This window comes from Haplochromis burtoni, unplaced genomic scaffold, assembly GCF_018398535.1.
Source record: "Haplochromis burtoni strain Fernald_Lab_line unplaced genomic scaffold, NCSU_Asbu1 Contig_331, whole genome shotgun sequence".
Classification (NCBI taxonomy): Eukaryota; Metazoa; Chordata; class Actinopteri; order Cichliformes; family Cichlidae; genus Haplochromis; species Haplochromis burtoni.
In genome coordinates, this window is record NW_024582692.1 from 35,971 (window position 1) to 54,901 (window position 18,931).

The following is an 18,931-nucleotide window of genomic DNA, read 5'->3' on the forward strand; positions in this document are numbered from 1 at the left end:
GCTAGTATTTAAAAAATATTAAAACATTTTATATAAAGTTTTCATAGTTACTAAACAATATATAAAATATAGCACCTAGACTGTGATGGCATAGCATAGGAAAGTATAGAAAGTTCAGTTTTGTTGAGTTATCATGCCATTATTTTGATAAAGATTAAAAATATAGCTTTAGAGCAAAATTATCCTCCTAACACAGAATGGTACTTTAATTATGCTTTTGCTGCTAACATTTCTATAATTTATTAAGTAATAAGTAATGCAATATATAATCATGTAATGTTGAAAAATTATTCCTATTCTTAGTCCTAATATGAAGACACATTAAAATCAATATAACTGAACTGTGAGTCAGTTTTCAAATGCTTTTGTTTGGCTTTTATTTCTCAGAGAATGTTGCTGATTTTCCAGGAACTTCTCTAGACTGGTCCCTATTTCATCCCATTTTAAAAAAAATCCTGGAAACGCCCGTGAATTTTACACTTAGTATTAAAATAATTTTAAAAAATTAATTTGATAAACTGTTGTTAGACGTGACTTTACCAACACTTACAATTACTTAAAAATTTTAGGTTTCTATTTTCACTTTAGCTGAAAATAAGAGGAAATTGTGACGTCACCCCCTTCATGGGTAGTGTTGAATGATTGGCCACGCCTCTGTGCGCGAGGGAGGCAGGCTGTAATGTGAACGTCAGGGTGGTGGAGTCTGATTGAAGCTACTGAGAGCAGAAACTACAGCAGGAGGAGGAAACACAAGCTATACTTGTGCAAACCTGACAGAGAGCTCCGTGTAAAAATGGCGTACCACAGTCCATACAGAGCCCCCCCACACATCAACGCTCCTCCGGACCAGGGTTTCCTGTGGAATATCTTCCAGAGGTAAGTGCAGGAAAGCCGGGTTGTTTCGCTGCTGTGTGCCTGTCTCTCACTTTGCTTCGAGGTGAAAACTGCTGTCGTGTAATAGCGCGGGAGGAAGAGGGTGAGACTGGGTGGGGGTGACACTAAATATTTCATTGAGAGCTCGCTGTTTTTGTTTGTCGTTGCTCTCATCTATGCATAACTCTTTTTCGGGACAGTTTTCCCGGAGTGAAATGACTGATTTTCAGTGTTACAGTTGAGCCTCAGTTGTGGAAGTAGTACTACACGGTGCGCAGTACACAGCCTGTAGCTGCTTTATGTCACATCTGGTACTACCTTACATTACTACGCGTCTGCAGTGCCGCATAGTTGTATTGATGATGTTACATTGTGCCGAAATGAAGTCAAAGTCAGTCAGCTTGCTCAGTGAGAGTTTTCAAACCTGGGTTCAAGGACCTCCGGGAGTCCTTGAAGGGTTCCCCTCCCCGGTTTATCCTAGCAACGGAATCACAGCTCCATTCAAAATGTTTTATTTATGTCTCCAGTGAAAACCATCTTCCACCAACACTTGAGTCTGAAGAAGTCAGAAAGAAATGATATAATATTCTAAAAAAGCTGGATATGACTAACTGGATCTATTTAAAACACATTGGAGAGCTTATTTCCCAAAAAAACATTGTTTTATGTTGGATTTTTGGATGTTTCCCCCCCCTCCCATATTTGGATGTTAAAGTGTCAGCCACTGATAGTCATCAGTTTCAGCACAGCCTGAGTCAAAAGTGTGTCAGCAGCCAAGAAGGTCATAGAGTAGTAGGCAGAGAGGGAAATGTTCATATGCCTTGGCCCCTGGCAATAGTAAGCTATAGAGTTATGTAATACTGCAGAAGATTTTTTTTCTCACATTAGGATGCTGCTGGCATTGCAAGGCTCGAAACACCCTTTAACTAATTATTTATGTATGGTGGACAAGCTTTAAGGTATCACATGTGCACATTTTGCCTCTTTGAGGAGCAGCACCTTCTCGTGGCTGCATGCATCATTGTCATGTCAGGCGTTATTGTGACTATCATAAAAATATACAGTCATCTGTCACATGAGCCATTGCGCTGCCTCATCTGCTGCCCCTCGGTGAATATCTGGCAGAGCTTTGCTGGAATTCCCTCGGTCATGTGGTCAGAGTCAACGGAGCATGTTGACGCAGAAGGCTTTGCAATCCCTTTTACACACACGCACCTACTAACCCATGACTCACCATCCCATTGTTGGACTGCTTTTATATACATGTTTGCTATGATATGACTACATCTGAGTGGATGCGCCACGACAAGATAAGAAAAGTAGGCTATTTGACGTCTGCCTGGCTAGATGCTGAATGAGTCACTCTCTTCCTTTTGTGTGGATGCTCATGGATGGCTATGGTATGACAAAAATGTTTGAATCCTGCATTTCAAGACTCAGACTTGACTGAGTAGCTCCTACTCACCAATTCTCAGCTTTTAATCAAATTACACATTGATTTAATCAAATAACTACTTGGCAGAAACAAATGTACCTGACAAAAGTTGTTACACATGCAGAGCTAACCGTAATTCTTTCTGCGACTTGCTTTATCCTTAGATTAAAAAGGTTTAAAGTAGGAAGAGTAGCAGTGGAATTTTCAAGCTTGGGAGCTACAGCACCAGTGCCTTACTTTTGGACCAGTTATGTGGAAAGTAGGACGGACTTTTGTTCCGCAAGCTATATTTCAGCCTGATTGCCTAATAGGAAACAGTGAAACATGGGAAAATCTGAGCAGAATAACTGACTCAGTCATGGTGTTTTGTCCTTTTTCCCCCCCTTCTTTTAATATTGTCCCGCTGCAGCTTTTACATAGAAGTTCTGTATTTGACAGTGTGAATATGGAAACACCAGATGGTTAACTGCCTGCCTCTGCAGGCAAGAAGCAGTTTTAATGATGCTTTCAATTTTTTTTCTTTTTTACTGTTGAGGTAACTTCGCCCAAGGCTGGGCGTGTGAGCTTGTAGGAAGAAGACAGGCGGAGCGGGGAAAAAAGAGAGCTTATACTGTACACACACATACTTCTTTGAGATAATATCTCAGTGTTTGGTAAAGGCTGGGTACCCCCTCTGCCTCCACTAACCCAACCCATCACCACCTTCACAGTGACAAGGCTCTCATTTATGGCAGCATGCTGAGAGCGGTTCCTTCCCCAGCAGGAAGACCAGGCGAGACCGCGTGTTTGTTTTTCTTCATTTAACAGGGGAAATGCACACCGACATATAGCTGATCACCGTGCCTCGATGGCTGCAGTCATAGAGTTGCGGCCGCACAAAAACGAGTCACAGCCGGGAGCAGAAAACCAACACACTTTTTGTTTTTGTTGTTTTGTTTTGTTTGTTTGGGGGGGTCCTCCCCTCTTCTTCTCTGGTATTCAAACTGTGTTTGTTGAGTGAGCTCTGCGTCAACAGGTTGGGCCTGGCAGGTTGCTAAGGAACAACTGAGTCACTGGATTTTTGACTAAGCTAGATTTCAAAAGTGTAAGGCCTCATATTTGTGCCAGAGTCCAACCTTATAATGTCTCTGCATCTCAAAGAGAGACTTGTGGCAACATTCAAGCAGTCTATGATGTGTTTTTGTCCTTTATAGTTATCTATACTATCTAAATGTTCAGCTAAAGATTTGCTCTCAGCTCTGTGTGATGTCACTAAGAGCCGAGTTCCTAATTGATCCTAACATGGTGAGACTTATGATTTGATGCCTGTTTGTTTGGGTCTCTAGCTTTGTAGAGTGAAGAACTATGGTTATCGCATACATTGAATGGTGATTGGCTGAGAGCATCAGCAGAAGCTGAGATCAAAAAAGCTTCAGCGGTCTATCACCAGCTGTTTAACATGTAGACTGCAGGAGTTGTTATAGCAACAAGAACTAATCATTCAAATGGTAATGGATCCCTGCATTGATCAACTTCTCCATTTTGATCCCAAAGTCTACTTATTATCTCACTCTCTTGGGATATTTTCAAGATGTGATGTGATTGGCTAGAGGTAGCGCTGGTGAATTTGAAATCTGCTTTGATTGGCTGATGTTTGCAACTTCTGGGAATTGAAAAGCTGAACTTTTATCAATGTTTCAGCTCCAAAGTAGTGGGAGGAAAGTGAAGCTGCATCACCTAATTCCCAAGGAGTGGAAGGGCAATTGAAGGCTGAAGTGTGCACATGTGAGGGCTTCTTGAGCACAGAAGCCCCACCCACCTGGTGTTTAAACCTTCTGTTTATGAGGGGCAGCCAATCAGAACAAAGTCTTCTAAAAGGGCCAGAGGAAGGGAGCATAATTATGAGATAAATTATGATCTGTGTATCAGGAAAGCTACTCTGGCATAAAGACATAGAAATGACAAAGATTGCTCTCCTTAAAGGTACTGTAAGTGTACATTAATAATTACATCGCATCCCATTCCCTTTCTTTGTTTAAAGTCTGCCAGTGAGTCACCTCATCAGTAGCACTTTCCTTCAGTTCTTTCTTTAAATACTTACACAGAGTAGAAATGTACTTAAAGAAGCAGCACTACCTTTGGATGCTTTACTAGCTTTGGTGGCTCCATTAGGGCTAAAACACCTGAATAGTTGGTGAACTGTGACAGTAAATTCAATGACCCTGGTCTATGAAGCTCTTAACCCATTTGCTAACGTTTTAAAGTAGAAATGATCCATAATAATTACATCAATCCTAAGTTTAAAGCCCTTTGATTTGTTGTCACTTCACCTGTAAAACATATTCAAGTAATGAAAACTTAAGTTCTCCAAGATCCAAAGTGACCTGAGAAAACTGGCTCAAACAAAGAGCAGTGCTTTTTGCTTGCTAGTTTCCAGTCAGTTGATTTACTGACTGTATGAGCTGTAACTTCAGGATCTGGGACAAAAAGAGACTAATTTAATTTTCTTGAGTAATTCTGCTTTGTTTTGTGAAGACTTTTCTCTCTCTCTGATATAATTTAATTAAACTGTCAGTGTTGTTGGCAGGAGGCAGCCTGATATATTCTTTTATGTATTGCCAGGTAGTCAAAATAGCATTGCTGTGCACATATTTCAAATATGAGAAATTTTTACTTTTGGTTTCACTATCACTTAAAAGAATCTTCCAAGCAGGCACTATGCTGTGGGCACTAAAGGTTACGAAGCAACAACCTGTTTTAGTTTGCATTCTCAGGACCAACACACACTAACACACACAAACCTTTAGACCTTGTCTGGCTGGTTTCTCTGATCTCTGAGTGTACAAACTGTCTTGTGCACCCTGATCACAGACTTCCATTCATTCTCTGTGCACTGTTGAAACACTAACACATGATCAGCAGGATGAGGTTTCAGTTGGCGAGCGCTGGTGCATGCTGCTTTTGTGTGTTGGGATTGTGTCCTGGTGTGAAGTGGTTAAAGCAGGCGGTATCTAATCTGTGTTTTCCTCCCCAGGGTCGACAAGGACCGGAGTGGAGTGATATCAGACACGGAGCTTCAGCAAGCCTTATCGAACGGTATGGATCAGTGTCTTGGAATTTCTGCCACTACTGTTATTGTCTTTCTTTCCCGTTCTATAAATATCTATATATATCTCACCTCCTTTTCTATGTCAATATATCATTTTTCCCTTTCTTCTTAATTCCCTCTGTTCTTCTTTGCTCCCCTGTGTGTCTCTCTCTTTGTCTCCCATCTCCTCGTTACACACCACTGGTCACTGGCTCACTCTTTGATTTAAGCAACGGCATGTTAAAGCAGAAAAATGGATGGGGATTTTATTTTTATCCCATCGATAGCAGGTGAACCGGATAAAAATGAATGGAGTTTTATTTTTGTCCCAGAACAGAGGAGTAGGTGAAGAGTTTAGCGGCGTAGCTCGAGAGAAAATACTTTGATATTCTTCTGTGTCCCAGCAATGACAGCCAGCGCCACACCGTACAGGATGCTAACTGAAACTGTGGGTGTGGATTTTGTCACACTCTTCAAAAGTTCAAACAAGATGAATGCTCTCACATCATCGTAATAGGAATAAGCACAGACTGCTTATAAAAGATGGAAACTGGCTTTTGTTTTGTTGACGCCAGTAATAATGACCATATTTATACAAAAGCGTGTGAAGTTAACAAATCCATAAACTATAGAAAGCAAAACTGGCACAGGAGGTCACATGATGGGTCAAATACTTCCAATAAAATACTCCAAAAGGCACCAAACCTCAAATAGTTTCTAAAGGTCTTTCTAAAGGCAATGAACACCTGCCATTTATACGAGCTAACACATGCTTTTATACATGGAGATGATCGCTGATGCTGTGCTAAAATGCTTGTGTGGACAGAGATTAAAACATGCTAATGCTGACATAGCGTAATAAAGCATTTCTATTTACCTAAGTCACTCTGAAAGCCATTTTATTGTGCTTTCTCTTCTCTCTTGCTCTTGTATAATTAAAAGTGAAGCACAGAGTTTTAAAAGGGGGGACAATAATGCATAAATCTGCCTCTGGTTAACTATTTAAGCATGTATGCAGTGCAATTAAACAGTAGTATGACAGAATTACATCATAGTTTCTATCCCCTGGTAAACTTGGAGGAATCCTGTGTGGTTCATCAGCAGCTGACGATGTTGACATTTACTCAGCACTTATAGTCTTTTAGCGCGATAATGTGAATTTGCAATGTATTGTAGGTGACTGTTAAGTGAAACCCTTTAGCAGAGTTTTAAAGGTGAGTCAGCTGGAAGCAATTAAATGTCAGCCATGGATAACAACCCCAATCATGCCTGTGCCACATAGGCTAATGGTGGCTTAATTAACTAGTTAGCTACAGCTCATAAACTGCTTAAACTTTTAAACTCTTGCTTTTGTCTTTCATAAAGTTGTTTGTGAGGCTGGGTGACTTTATATAAGGGGTGTGCTTTCTCTCCTGCAGAATGTATTAATCTGATTGAAAACCCAGGGATGTTTCATGAGGCTTACAGCTGCTAGTAATGGAGGCACAGTCCCTCTTAGTCTTGTAGCTCTGCAGGAGGAGCTGCATTCAGACAGGGACGAGGCTTCATTTCCTTAACAAATTAAAAGAAAAGAAACAGAGTGCTTGTTATTCCTCCCCAGCGGTTTCGGGAGAAGCACTGAATAAATGATACGGGTCATCTTCTCTGCTCACATCCTGGAAAATGAAGTCACTTATTATTTGTTTATGTATTTTTTTTTTTTATGCTCGTAATGATGAGGAGAGCTGCCACAACAGAGCAGGCATCTATTTTCCTGCCACACTCATCGCTGCGTCGCTTCTTGACCTTGTTTGAAGTGAGACGGCACAGTTAAAATGGGTTAACGATTAATGTGACACCGTTAGACCAGAAACTGTGGCACAGGGTTGATGTTTGTATATTCATTATAATATAATGTCTTCCCCCATCAAGCTTTTGTTTGATTTGCTCCAGCAGCTTTTCAAAGACTTTTCAGCAGATTACGCTGCCCAGAAACCCATTTTTCTGGGCACTTCAAAAGAGAGAAAGAGGCAAAAAAGAAGTGTGAGAGCCAGCAGCAGCACTGAAAGAAGCTGTTATCGGGCTGCGCAGTGACTCTGGCACAGCATACTGATTAGTGTGTAGTGTGTGTTTGTGCGAGGCAAGCGTGTGTGCGTTGCTCATTTCATCAGATTTTTGGGTTTTTTGCCAAGGGTCAGTGAGTCTCTTCTTGTTTTTTTGGACTCGCTGTTGTGTTTGTGTGCTCCTCGCTGCGTATGCGTGCGGCGAACGGCAGGTTTCCCGGTCCAGTCTCTCCTAGTTCATTAGATTCATTGGGAAATGAAACCGAGCCAGTCAAGCCGAACACGGCGCACTGCATCCTGTCCTGCAGCTTCCTAAAGACAACCCGCCGCTCGACTGTCTGTTGCAGCTCTACTGTCTCTGCATTCTGCTTTTTTGAATCAGTTTCCTGCCATCAACTATGCTTTGTCTACCTATTCTTCTTTACCCCTGTCTCTGAGGAGAGCAGAGAGCATCAAGGTTCAGGAGGGAGGCTGGGCCAGTTAAACTCTTTCATCCTCTGCTGTTGTTTCTGCATCACATACTCTGGTTTTCTTATCGTCCATCAGCGCTCTGCCTACCTGTCTTCTGCACATAGAAAATGATCCGGGCTTCACTTCATATGTTTCTTTTTTCCTTTTGCTTTGTGCAGAAATCTTTTAATCTCCTGTTTCTTTTTTTTTTTACATGCATTTTCTTTTTCCAGGTAGAAAAAAGAAATCAGTCGGCTAGAAAAAGGCATTTTAAACATTTTAAACATAGGATTATACAACATCTCCTCTCCTCTCCTCTTACATTTCTCTCGAGGATATGGTACTGGCTGTTTTCCTGCCATGCCCTCTGTCTCCTTGTCCTCTCTTACTCTGACTTTGTCTCTTTGTCTCTCACCCTTACTTAGACAGACACACAGAGAGGGAAAGTGAAACTATCTTCCCTCCTCTCTCTCTCAGTCCTGGGTGTTACCGTGATGAAACAGTGATGGCTCTGTGCTGTTGGAAGCGCACGTGCCTGTCTGTTTTGTCCGTATGCCTTTTAGCCGGGCCATTTGCTATAAATATGGATTTTTTTTCTGGCCTCGTCTCTTTGCTCAGCAGTAAGCAGATACCCTACCAACTTGCCTCCATGCTCCCCCACTCTCCTGCTTGAGTTATTTGTGTAAGAGCTCCACTGAAACTGCTGACATGCAGAGCGGGCTTGAGGAACTCAATCAGCAGCCCTTTCCGTTACACTTGTACATATGTACACTTTTGTAAAACCTGAGCTGAGTCAGATGGCATGGATATTACCCAGACAGTGTTAAGCTTTTCAGCATTTCCACCTTCTGGTGAAGGAGCTGCGTCATGCACTGAATATGTTAGATCCAGTCATTTTCTAATGCGTGAGGCACCGGTGCCATTTTGAATGGATTTCTTCTTATGCGTTTTCCTTATATGTGACCACAAAACACACAGAGCTGACTGTAGCAGTCGCTTTAATTATAATTCTCTTTACTCTGAGCAATGACTTGCTTGGATACTCCTGTTGATAAGCTCCCAGCATACTACATAACTGTACTCTTTGCATGATTTCAAATTGCAAGGTTTGAGCGACTCCCAGAAAAAGCTAAATTGCAATCACTTACATTTATATTAATTCAACGATAATCAAGCAGCTCTGTCCCTTTGCTGCTCTCAAGGTCAAACCTTTACCTGAGTAATACAGGATGTGTGTTTCGGGAGGTTTCAAGTCTGTGTCGCTACTTTGTGAGCTTAACATTTAAAGTGTGTTTGGAAAAGTTCAAATCCGTGTTTGCTTATGTCAGGCGTGTAGGGGACAATCGACTCACTGAACTCCATCACGACCGTTACATGTATGCGTATACACTGCGGTCAGCGCTCTCCGTTTTTCCACTCGCCCGCCTCCCTCCTCACCTCTTATATTCTCTCACTTCTGTCCACCTCGCCACTGGCAGTTCACCAGTGAGAGGGGTCCAGTGTGTGGACGGGACAGAGGGAGTATTGTCCCAGTCTGCCATCAGACGCTCACAAACATCTCAGCCATACTGGCCGCTTCACACTGGGCAGCCGCAGTGTGTCTAGCATACATTGGTGACCTCACAGCTAGCTACTGGTGTGAGGTGTGTGTGCGTGTGCATGCATGCGTGTAGAAGAGCCCGTGCGTCTGGAAAGGTCACAGCTTGTTCTCAGCTCTGCCTTTGGGCATTTTACTGCTGGCTCTAATGTTTGAGTAGCATTCACAGCGTTTTAGCTGAATCCATGTTTGAACATCCAATTTCTGCTCACACCAACAGCTACGTAACACTGTAGTATAGAAATATCAAAGATGCATTTAAAGGAAAATTAGAAACACTGTTTTTGGACTAGTGACGAACTCTTTTAATTATAGTTATAACTTATAATAACAGCCTATAAAAATATCTGAATTTTTTTGCTCCTGAAAATTCCAGTATCCCTCGGTATTTGTTACAGTCAACTTATTACATTTAATAAAATAATTGTTGACATTTTACTCTGGATTAACCGTCGAGCGGCATTTTTCATGATCCTATATCCATATTGGATTCTGACCGGTTTATCGGCAGACTGATATTATCTATACAGGTAACAGCCAGATGCTCTATAAAAGCAGAAGTTGTTGCTGTTTGCTAGTTTGGAGCATGTAAGTGTGTGTTAACACAATGCCACAGTCTTCCTGGGAGGCGTGATGATTTGGCCATGTTTTATAGCCACAGGACCTGGACACCTTACAGAGTTGAGCATGAACTCTTCTTTATACCAAAGTAATCTAGAGTCAAATGTGAGCTTTAGCTGTTGGACAGATGGCCAACAGCTAAAGCTCACAGTGGATCTAAAACAGAATGACTGAAAAACAAAATCAGCAAGCAGTGACCCGCTCAAAGTCCAGACCTCAACCTGATTGAAATGCTGTTGCCTTAAGAGAGTTGTGCATAAATGAAGTGAATGATTCGAGTGTTTCTACCGATTTTTTTTTTTAAATTACCTATTAAAAATAGTTTTAGTACTAGTAATACAAACATAAAAACATGAATTATGTTTTTGACTATGATTTGTTGGTGATCAAAGCATTAGGGAGTTTCCAGTTTATCTAAATTGTTGTGTTTAAATGTGCTGTAGCACATAATTCACTACTATTATTGAAACGAAGAAGTAACAGGCAATCATTTTGTAATGAAGTGTGTGTGTGTGTGTGTGTGTGTGTGTGTGTGTGTGTGTGTGTTTTTAAGCATCTGTTCCACATTAAGGAAGTATATATAGAGATGACAAACAGAAATGTCGCCCGATTAAAGAAGTATTCCTTTAACATGGTCATAAATGACACCACGCCATTCATTTTAGTCGATGAGAGATGTAGTTTGATGAAAAAAGTACTTGTGAGAAATGGCAGCAAAGAGACATGCTGTAACGCTGACCCGCTTCTACAAATTGCCCTCACATCTATATGCTAATAATACTTTATGATTGTTGCTTCAGTTCATCATTTAGTTCGTTTTGGATGAAAGTGGAATATAGATTCTGGCCCAAATCCCAGCGTCAGTAAGAGCCTCAGGCCTGTCCCAAAACAGCTCTATCCACAGTCCTAGACGGCCTCAGCCATCAATAAAACAAACTGAGCAAGAGGGAGGAAATGACTAGTGTCCTCTGAAGCACACACAGTACTTAGTGTACCAAAAATCTTAAAGTTTTGAGGTCCTGAAATTGTTTCAGCTTCATATTATTTATTTAGACGCTTTAATGGGCTTTCCCAAGTAAAATCGAGGTGTGAATAAATCAACAATAAAGCAATTTCTGTGTTATGTTTGATTTGAAACCTTTTTATTTAAATGAGATCCTCTTATCTAAGCTCTTGAGGCTCGCGCTGCAAACCTGCTTACTGCTGTGCTGGCATAGCTGTGGAGGAAAATCAAAAACAAGCAGCACGGTGTGAAAAACGCTCCAGAGTTTTGGCAAGCTGTTGAAATTCTGCAGAGGCTGTTTTAGGATCTGCAAAAAGAGTTTCAGGAAACAACCTTAGGTCAGCAAATGTAGGCAAGAGAGCTCAAGGTACTGCAATGAGAACCAAACTGCAAATGTTTTGTTCACCTCATCTCCTCGGGTCGCTTCTCTTTTGTTATCTCTGCTCCTTTTGTGCGTTTCCTTGCCTCCCCTCGCTTCTCTACATCTTCTCAGACACGCTTCTCTTTATTCCTGGTCCTGAACTGCCAGCCTGCCTGTAATAAAGTGAGGTGGTGAGTCAGCAGCTATTTAGATGGCCTGATAAATCTCACTGTCTTGAGAGTGTGAAGCAGGCTATAAAAGTATAAACACTCACCTGAAGTAAAGACCTATTGCTCTTTTTCGCGCCCACCTATATGACAGGTAGATTCACTTGTAATTGAAGTTTGTCCTCTAGATGAAAAATAATGATGCGTAGCTGGAAAAAAAAGACATAAATTGTCATAAAACTCACCCCCGCTTTTTAAAAAAACTGCAAAAGTCTTGAGCCACCCCTCATTTCTTTGTATTTTGCTGGGAAAATGCGCCAATGGGTGCAATAACAGATATGTAGAGAGAGAGTATTGTAACAAAATCTTAAGGTCAATATTTGATATGACCACCTTTAATCTTCTGCACAGATTGAACTGTCTTAGTCAAGCTTTCCTGTCACTTCTTCAGGAACAGTTCTCCAGGCTTCTAAGAGCTCGTCTGCATCAATGCATCAAAGCTCACGGCAAATTTCAGAATGCTGATGTGCTCGTTCTTCTTCATTGCAGCCACCACATTCTCCTTTAACCTCCTAAGACCCAAACTTTTCCACGGCATGCATTTTTAATTTCTCTTTGATATTTGGGCATATTGGGGCCCGATGAATGTAAAAACAAAGAATTACCAGATTTTTTTTTTTTACCTTATTTTTGTTTTTATGAAAAATCAGAGCCACATATGAGGATATTCGTTTAAAATTTTGATAGAACAGTAGCAGCATAATGTCCTCGTAAGTGGATATCAGGCCCTTGAAGAGCAAAATTGAGTATTTTGGTCTAAATACCCCAAAATGTTATTTAAACATATGTGGACGCCAGGTCCTAGGAGGTTAAAGCATTACAGACATAATTCACTGTTTGCTTGACTTCTTCATACTTAAACACGCAGACACGCACACATGCACAAAAACTCATAAACATGAAGACACAACATATCTACCTCATCCAGGAGATAAAACTCTGCCCAAGAGTACTTGAGAGTATTTATATATTTTTGCATTTAGTAAAATGTTTACTTAATTTTTTTTTTTTTTATTATGGCACGTAAATACAACGAAAGATTTATACAGTTACTCGATTACCAAAATAATTGGCAGTATGTTTGGGATCACTGTTATGCTTTCTAGATGGTGTTGCGTGATAGGGTAGCTGTGGCTTAGGAGGTAGCGCAGGTCACCTACTGATCGGAAGGTTGGTGGTTCGATCCCTGGCTCCTCCAGTCTGCATGTCAGTAACCCCAAGTTGCTCTCAGTTTAGAGACAGTGCTTGTGAGAATGGGTGTGATTGGGTGAACGTGGCACATTGTACTCCGGGAGAGTAGAAAAGCGCCGTATAAGAATCAGTCCATTTACCATAGATCAAAATGTAATGGTTTTTTCTGCATTAATAATTCCAACAATTCCAACTTTATTAAAACAACCCTGCTGACTTAAATAAAGCCCCAAATCATGACAAAGTCTCCACCATGTTTTCCAGATGGCTGTAGACACTCACTGCTGTACCTCTGTCCTGCATTCCTCCAGATAATCATTGTAATTTAAACCAAAATTTCACATTCGTCAGTCAGAGTTGTTTGTTCTGTGTAGACACAACACTGGTTCATCCCTTGATTTAGATCCAATTTTTTTAATGATTTACATGTCAGTGTTAAATAAAACAAACATTCAAAAGCCTGGAGAACTGTTACTGGAGACCACTTAAAAAAAAAAAAATCCAAGCAAGCATGACTCCTTGGGCGCAAAACATAAAGAAATCGGGGGTGGCCTCATAGACATAGGCTGTCTTCACAGCAAACTTTTGATTTGTCATTGCTGGAGTGGAATTAATCACAGTATTAATGGCTCTGTTTTAATCAAGTGTCCTTTGAGGATGACGGTGTGATAGTGAGTCAGCAGGCACAATAAGTCATGTTAATGGCAGACGGTTTGACGTGCCATTAAAGGACAATCACAGTAGATTAGTAACATTTGTGATAGGTGATATCAGGGATTGCTGCTTTCTGCAGGTTTCAGGTCCCTGCCACGGCAACTCAACAGCTGCTGTGAAAAAAAGTGTGTCTGCAAAATCATTCCCTCTTCACTCATTCACATCTCTCATAATAACGCACATGAGACTACACTAATGATCATCATTTTTCATTATCATCTGCTTGATGGGTTACTATGGTAATTTTCTGATTTATGAAACGTAAAGCGCCGCAGTGTGGGCTTGTTCGCATTGAAAGTCATCTGCCTTACATGGACACTACCAATGTATTTCATGCACAGTGCACATATAATCATAATAACAGTGGCAGGAAGTACATTTTATAGATAGTACAGTCAAGTATGTCTACAGTACTGTTATGTTTGGTCAAATGAAGCCGGGCGTTGCATTTCAGTTATCGTCTCGAGATAATGAACTCATTAAAAAGCAGTAAAATCAGATTCTTTCTTGGGTATGTCGTGATCTTAGGAAATAAATACAGGCCCCGCTAAAATGCTAATCTTGTGAAAATGTTTAATTAAGCTCCAATAGCAAGAAGAGTGTTTATTTTCTGTTTATTGTGATGATGCCAATTTTAACTGCAGTTCCACACAGTTGGTGTTAAAAAACAAAAAATCCCACGGCTGCTGTGGCTCTTACAAAACTCTACTGCACTCCCTAAAGATTTATTATATCATTACTGCTACCTCAGCTCTGTTATCATTATATCAGTTTCTTTGGGGCATTTAGCAGCTGGATGTTGCTGCAGGTCTTGGTGTATTTTTAACCAGCGCTCCTCTGTTTCACAGGCACGTGGACTCCTTTCAACCCAGTGACCGTCCGCTCCATTATATGTAAGTGACCAGTGACGGTGAGACAACCAACTTCCACACACTGCCTCTTGTTCTGGAAATATTCAGGTTGTTTATCTGCCTCCATGCCATGACAACCAGATTAGTTCATTAAACAGCGAGCAATCTGAAGACACAAACAAGCCTCTGCTGTTCTCCTGCTTTAGTGGAAACCTGCAGCCATCAATAAAACCAGGAAGAGGGGAATATCTGCAAGGAAATTGAAAAGCTGGTCCTAAAGGGCAGCTGAGAGTTTCCTCAGACTTCAAATATTGATCTGTTGACTCTTTTATAATATACAGCTGAGGTTAAAAACTGGAAACTTTGCAGTGTAGTTGATCTTTTAAACACACTGACTCTGAATCACACTGTACTAAACGATTCTTTTGTACTCTCTGTACACGAATAGCTGCGGCTTATTTATTTTTAAACTCCAAGACCAGAAGTATGTTAAAAAATGTCTGTCCCTGGGTCTCGCATGTACTTTGCACTCTCCGTTTGTTGTGCGACTTCCAAAGTAAATCCGTATAATTCCATCGCCTCTCCTTTCCACTGCACCATGCGCAGTAAATCCATTGTTTAGTACTCCCACAGCAAGAAGCATATCCTGTGATAACACTCCCTTTGTTGGGAGGTAATTGGATTGAAGCGCATGGGGGTGAGGAGTGGAGTACTGGTGGGGGGATCAAGCTGTTTTCTTTCGCTGTCTTATGAGGCAGGAGTTAGTCAAGTGTGAGTCTTGCTGTCCCACACTGTTAATTCTGCTGTTCCCTGATAGCCCTGCAAAGATGTATGCGGTGCCGTACTCACTCTCGTGTCCTTAAAACTGTCCCAACCACATTTAATGTCCAGAATGTCTACCAGTGTGCGTGCATATGCATATATGTTGTCAGTACCGGTGCATTTAATATGCGTTATATTCTACTTCAGCCATGTTCGACAGAGAAAATAAAGGCGGGGTGAACTTCAACGAGTTTGCCGGTGTGTGGAAGTACATCACGGACTGGCAGAACATCTTCAGGAACTACGACAGGGACAACTCCGGCTTCATCGATAAACAAGAGCTTAAGCAGGCACTGACTGGATTCGGTGAGCAACAAAGTATGCTTGTGTACTAAAATTTAGGGTGCTGGTGGAGGGCTGTTTCTACACGGTCAGTGTTTTTGTCTTTTCAGTTTTCTGTGTGTTTTAGATACAGCAGCTAGACACCAAATGAGTATATTTTAATCCTACTTTTTTTTTAACTAACCACCACATATACAAATGCTTTCAATTCATATATTTTGACAAATGTTAATTTGCGACTTTAAATTGGCCTGTAAAAAGCCAGAAAAAGTTGGGGTGCTTTGCAAACTAAATTCAACAGGAAGTGCTACAGACAACTAATAAAGTGTTGAACATTTGAGATTTGGCTGTTTGTTAGCAGGCAGGTCAGTTTATCACCTTGACATAGTGTTGGAGTAAGTACAAAATGTTGTTTGGCCTTTCTTGATAAGACGTCATCTGGGCGACGGCATCTGACTCCAAAGCCAGCATTAATGGTGTTTCCACTGCCTCCAACTGTGCAGAAAACATGCCGAATAGTTCCAGTTCTCCGTGATCTGACGAAGGGAGAACACAAAACATAATCGTTACTCAAACTACAGCAAGACAGTTTTATCTTCTGAGTCCATTTTAAATGAGTTTAGAGCCACAGAAGGGAGCAGCAGCATCTTGTGGACTTTCTCTGCATTCAGTGGTGGAGTTTAAGTTGCATTGTTTTGAATGCATTGCTGCCCGAAGGCCTGAAGATCATTGCCATTCACTGTTGGTTTTCAGCCTTGTCTGCTGTGTGCATATATTAAAGGATTTTTTGAACAGCAGATAGTATTACCTGCTTTGTACTTATACAATAAGAAATACGGCTATTAGACTGTGTGTCTATGCTGTCTTTACACTGTTAAGACTGTCGTGTTGCTCATTAACCTGATGAGTTGCTCATTGGTGCTGTTTAAGCATTATGCAGCTTTTTCCAGTCTCATTTTTCTCCAACTTTTATGAAACAATTTTCTTTCACCAAATTGAGCAGATGTGTTTTGTCAGTATTAAAATCAATTTAAATAATTTACTAATCAGCAGTAAAGTGACCAAATTAATAAATAAAAAAAGAACCTGTGAATGAAATGAGAGTGAAATCTGCCTGTGGGCTACGTTTGTGGTCAATGAAAAAGAAAGATTTCTTCTAAATAGCTGTTTTACTTTGCATGTTTTTGGTGTTTCTTTGTGTTTCCGTATTTTCTAAATCTGCTTCACGAGACTCCTGAAGCTCAGAAGACACAGAGGCTCATATTCACTGTATTGTTTTCACTGGCAGTGGCAGGAGCGTCTCAGTAAAGCAGATGTACAGTATCACACTGATGGCGGCTGTCCCGTGAATGCCTTAATCTGACCGTATCATAACATGTCTCGAGTACAGCCACAACTTGTTCTTCTGCCCAAGCCAGTCTGCGTTCATTCCACCCAGCCTGGAGCTCTGCCACAGTCAATTTGCATATGTCATGGTTCACTTAAAAGTCATTACCTGGCCAGGAGCCTCGTGTATGTAGAGGATGTCATGCCCTCAGTGGCTCCAGGAGCTTCTCACAGTCTCAAGGTCCAGGATACAAATTAAGGGGTGGGGAAAGAAATCGACACAGCATAGCATCCTGATAGTTTGTGTGGCAATATCGTATCGATATAGGGACATCAAATATCAATACTTTATTATTCAGTGACAGTGTTGCTGTGCTAAACTGTCTCATTTTGTAGCACAGAAATAAGTGAAATGAGATAGCTGTATCTTATTGGATAAAACAGATACTGAGAAAGCTGTACTTTGAGGACATAGCTTGCAATTAAAAAAGGTAATAAATCGCAGTAAATGTTTTTGTGATAGCATTTTGCAAAAGTAAAGAAAACAAATCCCAATCGTATGATGTTGCAGGGTGCGTGGTGATTCCCACCTCAACAAAGACCCAGAGGTGAACGTCCAGCATCTGCCATAGCAGAGTTTAGACCAGAAATCAAATGCATTATAAATCATCCTTTATCAGAAAACAAACTTGAGTGGGTGAATGTGTAGGACAGCTTTGAAATGACGGCTGTGTTACTGTTGTGTGCAGGCTATCGTCTATCGGACCAGTTCTACGGCACACTGATAGAGAAGTTCGACCGCCAGAGGAAGGGACAGGTGGCCTTCGATGACTTCATCCAGTGCTGTATTGTACTGCAGGTAACAGAGTCGCACTGACTGTAGTGTGCATGTAAAAGACTTGAAGTGGACTTTCAATCATGTATTTTTATGAGCCAGTTTCTTCCTTCTCAGTAATTTCATGCAGCTATAGAAGAGGCTGCTAAGTGTGACAAAAAGCCTAAAGAAGTAAATGGTATTAATAATAATGAGATAATGCTTCTGGCTAATCTGCAGTAAATCCTTTTTCTGTGCTTTTGCAGAGGTTGACTGATGTTTTCAGGCGATATGATACGGATCAGGACGGCTGGATCCAGGTTTCATATGAACAGTATCTTTCCATGGTCTTCAATATAGTATAATACACACGGCTCACCACAGAAGAGCACAACTGGACACAACTGTGCCAAAGCTACCGGCACCTCCCGGAAGTCTGCCATGATGGACGCTGCAAGATTTTTTTTTTAATTTTTAATTTTCAAAGCCTTGCTGTTTTTTCTGGGTTTTTTTTTTTTTGGGGGGGGGTGCCCTACTTGTTGGGCTGTTTCACTTTTATTTATAAAGTTAACAACACAATTTTTTCTGTTTATTTTCCAGATCATTTATCTGGAAGTATAACTCAAATGCTTGATATAATAAAAAAAAATCTTGTAGTGTTTTTGTTTGTTGACCAATCTGAACATTGTCTGTGTCGGCGACTCCGTGTGGGGGAACATTATGGACGCATCTGTCTTTCTGTCTGTCTGTTAATGTTGACATTAAATGTCTTAACTTTAATTGATTACATTAAAAAAAGAAAAGAAAAAATGATCAGTCGAGAGTGAAATAATGCATTGTAAATACGATTTCAAATGCATTGCATGCTTTTCAGGGAAATTTCACCCCACAGTTGAAGCATGCTTTCCCTTTCTCTTGACTTTTTCCTCAGCCCTATTTTGCTCAAAGCCATGTTTACAAAACTGTGAGAGCAGGAGACGCCCTGCTTTGAGATTCACTCACATGCCAGCTTACATGCCATATTTGTACAAAATTATTTTTAACAGCAAATCTTCAAATGTGAGAACATACAGTTGGTTTTTTTGTTTGTTTGTTTTTTTTGGTAGAGGGTAAGCATAATGCCTTTAGTAAAGCTTATTTTTTGTGCATGATGCCTTAAAATGTGTACAAACAAACAGGAAAAAAACACAAAAGAGAAATCTTTTATTAAAAACAGAAATAAGAGAATCTGATGTGGAGTTTGCTCTCATTATTT

General features: G+C 40.7%; 1 protein-coding gene across 2 annotated transcripts; it reads left to right on the forward strand.

Moving 5' to 3' along the window:
- Positions 1-659: 659 nt before the first annotated feature.
- pdcd6 (programmed cell death 6) lies at positions 660-18,903 on the forward strand. Of its 2 annotated transcripts, none has more exons than XM_005942400.3 (6): positions 660-876; positions 5,322-5,383; positions 14,430-14,474; positions 15,402-15,572; positions 17,612-17,721; positions 17,943-18,903. In XM_005942400.3, the coding sequence occupies exons 1-6, from the start codon at positions 794-796 to the stop codon at positions 18,039-18,041; spliced, it is 570 nt and encodes a 189-aa protein (XP_005942462.1). In that variant the 5' UTR covers positions 660-793; the 3' UTR covers positions 18,042-18,903. The 2 variants fall into 2 exon arrangements, with proteins under 2 accessions (XP_005942462.1, XP_005942463.1); XM_005942401.2 differs by having other exon boundaries at positions 662-876; positions 15,402-15,560.
- The last annotated feature ends 28 nt before the right edge of the window (positions 18,904-18,931 follow it).